We start from the raw sequence: 3,079 nt of genomic DNA, 5'->3' as shown, positions 1-3,079 counted from the left end.
GGTGAATGAGTTAATACTTTGTTTATAACTTTGTATTTAATGATTTAAATATTTATGTAGAGCGACATTATTTTTTAATATAAAACATGATGAAATATATAGACACTGCATGTCCTGTTTTGAAATAATGTGATGGTATATTTTACTGACACATATGTAGTAAAACGTGAAACGAAAACTATCAGCAATCTTAAATATATATAGGTCATGTCATTTTGAGGATATTCACAATATTAAATTAGTAATTAACTCTTGTGTTATTTCTATCACATTATATGAGCATATTTTAAAATTGTTTCTACTATGTTGTCATTAATTTATTCAGCCCTAAAGACGCATTTGACCTCTTCCAATTCAAAGGTTGGAAAAGTTCATTGTGAAATTTTAGGATTGAATGGGTTAATGTATATTGAACAATTCATCATAAACCTAAAACTTGTCATGAAATTATTAAATGAAAGTAAACATAAAATAATGTATACTTTTATATTACATATAAACATTTCAACATCTAAAATTTGTCGTGGACATAGAAATAACACACAACCATTGCATCAGAATGGCTACTTGATTCAGCGGTAAATATGTTTCAGTAAAGAGTGTGTCATTAATATTTATATGACTTAAACAAATAAATCGTGTAACCTTCCTCTTAAACATCAAAACGTGAAAAGTTTACCTGAACACACCACAACTTGCATTGTACATGTGTATCTTAATCATTTTGTTTCTAAAAAAGCATTAATGTTTAACGCTGCGAAATAGCAAACGTGTGACATTTGCACTTCAAACACATGACAAGGTATCATGTAATTTTTAAGTGATATAATAAGGCTTTAATACTTTCAATTCTATTTTATCTATCTCGTTATCTCTGTTACAAATTAAACACATGGCAAGGTATCTCGTAATCTATATATATATATAATAAACATTGACTGCTAAACATTATCTAGTATCTATCTCGTTATCTCTGTAACAAATTAAACACATGACTAGGGTTCTCCTAAATTAAACTTCATGGTATGAAATAAAAATTTAAATGTTACAAGTTCCATACATCAATAATTCTGTTGTTTAATTTGTAAATCTTCTACATTGCTTTATGCTATCAGCGAGTGTGAATTGAATTCTGAAATTCATCCGGCTTCAGATTGTCTGTCCAGATAACGTGCGTTGTTAGAGGTAGGTCTTTTCCATTGTCAGCTAACATTGGGATGTCTTCAATTTTTCTGGTCTCTATATATCTGTCATCGTCAGCTGACCATCTAACCAATGTCATCCTCCGTCGCCGTTACAGCTATCATGGGGATATTGCCGTTCTGCGAGGGTTTCGATGACTCGCACAACCGAAGAAGCATGGGATGGCAGATGAGAAGCAACGCGCCGATGAGTAGAAATGCCCCATTCATGTAGTTTATAGGGCGATATGACAGAGTGACGTCACGGATAACACCTGAAACAGAAAGGATGCTTAATAGACAACAAGCATGCGACATTTTAACCACGTGTCTTACAGAGGCATTGTAAACATGAAAATGGTTTTCAGGTAAAAATTCGTTAAAAATTCGTTTCAAATGTATTTTTGTACAGATGGATTAACAAACCACCATTTACATATATATATATATAATGCAAATACATATACAAAAGTAATAACTCGTGTCTTTCCAATGTATACCATAAGAAAAGCAAGTTCGGAAACATTATGATTCAATAGGACCGGACAAAGAATGTGCGTTAGTGGATCTATGTAGCAAGGGAGGTAACTCGTAAACCAATCTGATTTTTATGTAGCAAAGGAGGTACAGTAACTAAGAACGTTTCATATATTTCTTAAATTTAAAAACAATGCAATTTCAACTAATTTATGCTCTTTGCATTCTTATCATTATATATTTTGTACCTTCTATGGGTTGGCCGACTGCTGCCCCGGCTCCCTGAAACAGCAGAACTGTAGACAGTGCCTTGGGTAACGTCTCTAGTCCGACAAGGTCAATCAGTACAACGGCATTGATGGCGACGTATGCCCCTCCGAATACTCCGTACAGGAACACGTGTGTCCCCATCCACCAGAACGAGGTTGCAAAGTCGAACAGGATTATGTTGATCCCACAGAGCGCACAGACTAGCGACATTATCTTGTACCGTTTCATTAACCCTAGATCACCGACTAATCCTATCAAAACTCGACCGATAAAGTCACCTATTCCGGAAAAAGACACCAGCCATGTTTTCTCATACTTTGATGCCCCACGTGTCACTGCATCTGGTGGCATAAATATCACAAAGCTAAAATAGCCATAAAACGTTACAAACATCACTACGGTATATAGGATTACAACTGGCATTTTAAAAACTGTGCAATGGAATACCTTTGGAAAAACGAATCGATTCCCCGATTTCTTTCCTCCTCCGGTATCTATATCTTCTTGCTCTGGTGCAGCATTCTCTGTCATCACCATGACACCCAAACTCTCTATTGAGCCCATCATGTGACTTCCGGTAGTGGACAAGTATGCGAACCGGTTCACCTTCTTACTAACGTCCAGTTTGGATAAGTCTACCGTAATGTCATTTGTACTGAGAGACATTCTTGGTTTCCTCAACGTTTCTGGTAACGTATTTAACATATGATGAGATTGAGAATAATCTGTTGGTTCTTTTGGAAATCGCTTCCGAGGAGAATCTGTCACCTTTGTTGTCAACATGGACTCTTTTTCGGTCTCCATGTGCGTGTTCGTGTGTGCGGCGGTAGCCGGTCTGTAGAGTGACCCGAAGAATGCAATATTTAAGTAAAAACCACCCTGAATAAGGAATGCACCATGCAACCCGTAGTTATCCAGCAAGATCTGCAGAATCGGAGGGATGGCAAAATGGCCGACACTGGCTCCGGTTAGAGCGAGAGCTGTGGCCATGGAACGCCGCTTCTCAAAGTACTGGCCTACAATGACGAGTCCGTTACCGAACAGACAGGCGTTGGCGAAACCTGGAGCAGAAATAATAAAATATATATAATACAACTATAAGTATATTGTACACAACGATATATTACACATTATGTGATTTCTATATTTTT

At 36.5% G+C, this 3,079-nt stretch overlaps 1 protein-coding gene across 1 annotated transcript; it reads right to left on the bottom strand.

Moving 5' to 3' along the window:
- Positions 1-47: 47 nt before the first annotated feature.
- On the bottom strand, positions 48-2,989 carry LOC110444436 (monocarboxylate transporter 12-B-like; the record flags this gene model as incomplete). Its single annotated transcript, XM_021488815.1, has 2 exons — positions 48-1,456; positions 1,907-2,989. Coding segments are annotated over 2 exons (1,271 nt in total), but the record flags the coding sequence as incomplete, so codon positions are not given.
- Between the last annotated feature and the right edge of the window lie 90 nt (positions 2,990-3,079).

Source organism: Mizuhopecten yessoensis, unplaced genomic scaffold, assembly GCF_002113885.1.
Source record: "Mizuhopecten yessoensis strain PY_sf001 unplaced genomic scaffold, ASM211388v2 hete_36123216, whole genome shotgun sequence".
Taxonomy (NCBI): Eukaryota; Metazoa; Mollusca; class Bivalvia; order Pectinida; family Pectinidae; genus Mizuhopecten; species Mizuhopecten yessoensis.
The sequence above is the reverse complement of the archived record's forward strand: the minus strand, read 5'-3'. Positions and strand labels throughout refer to the sequence as shown.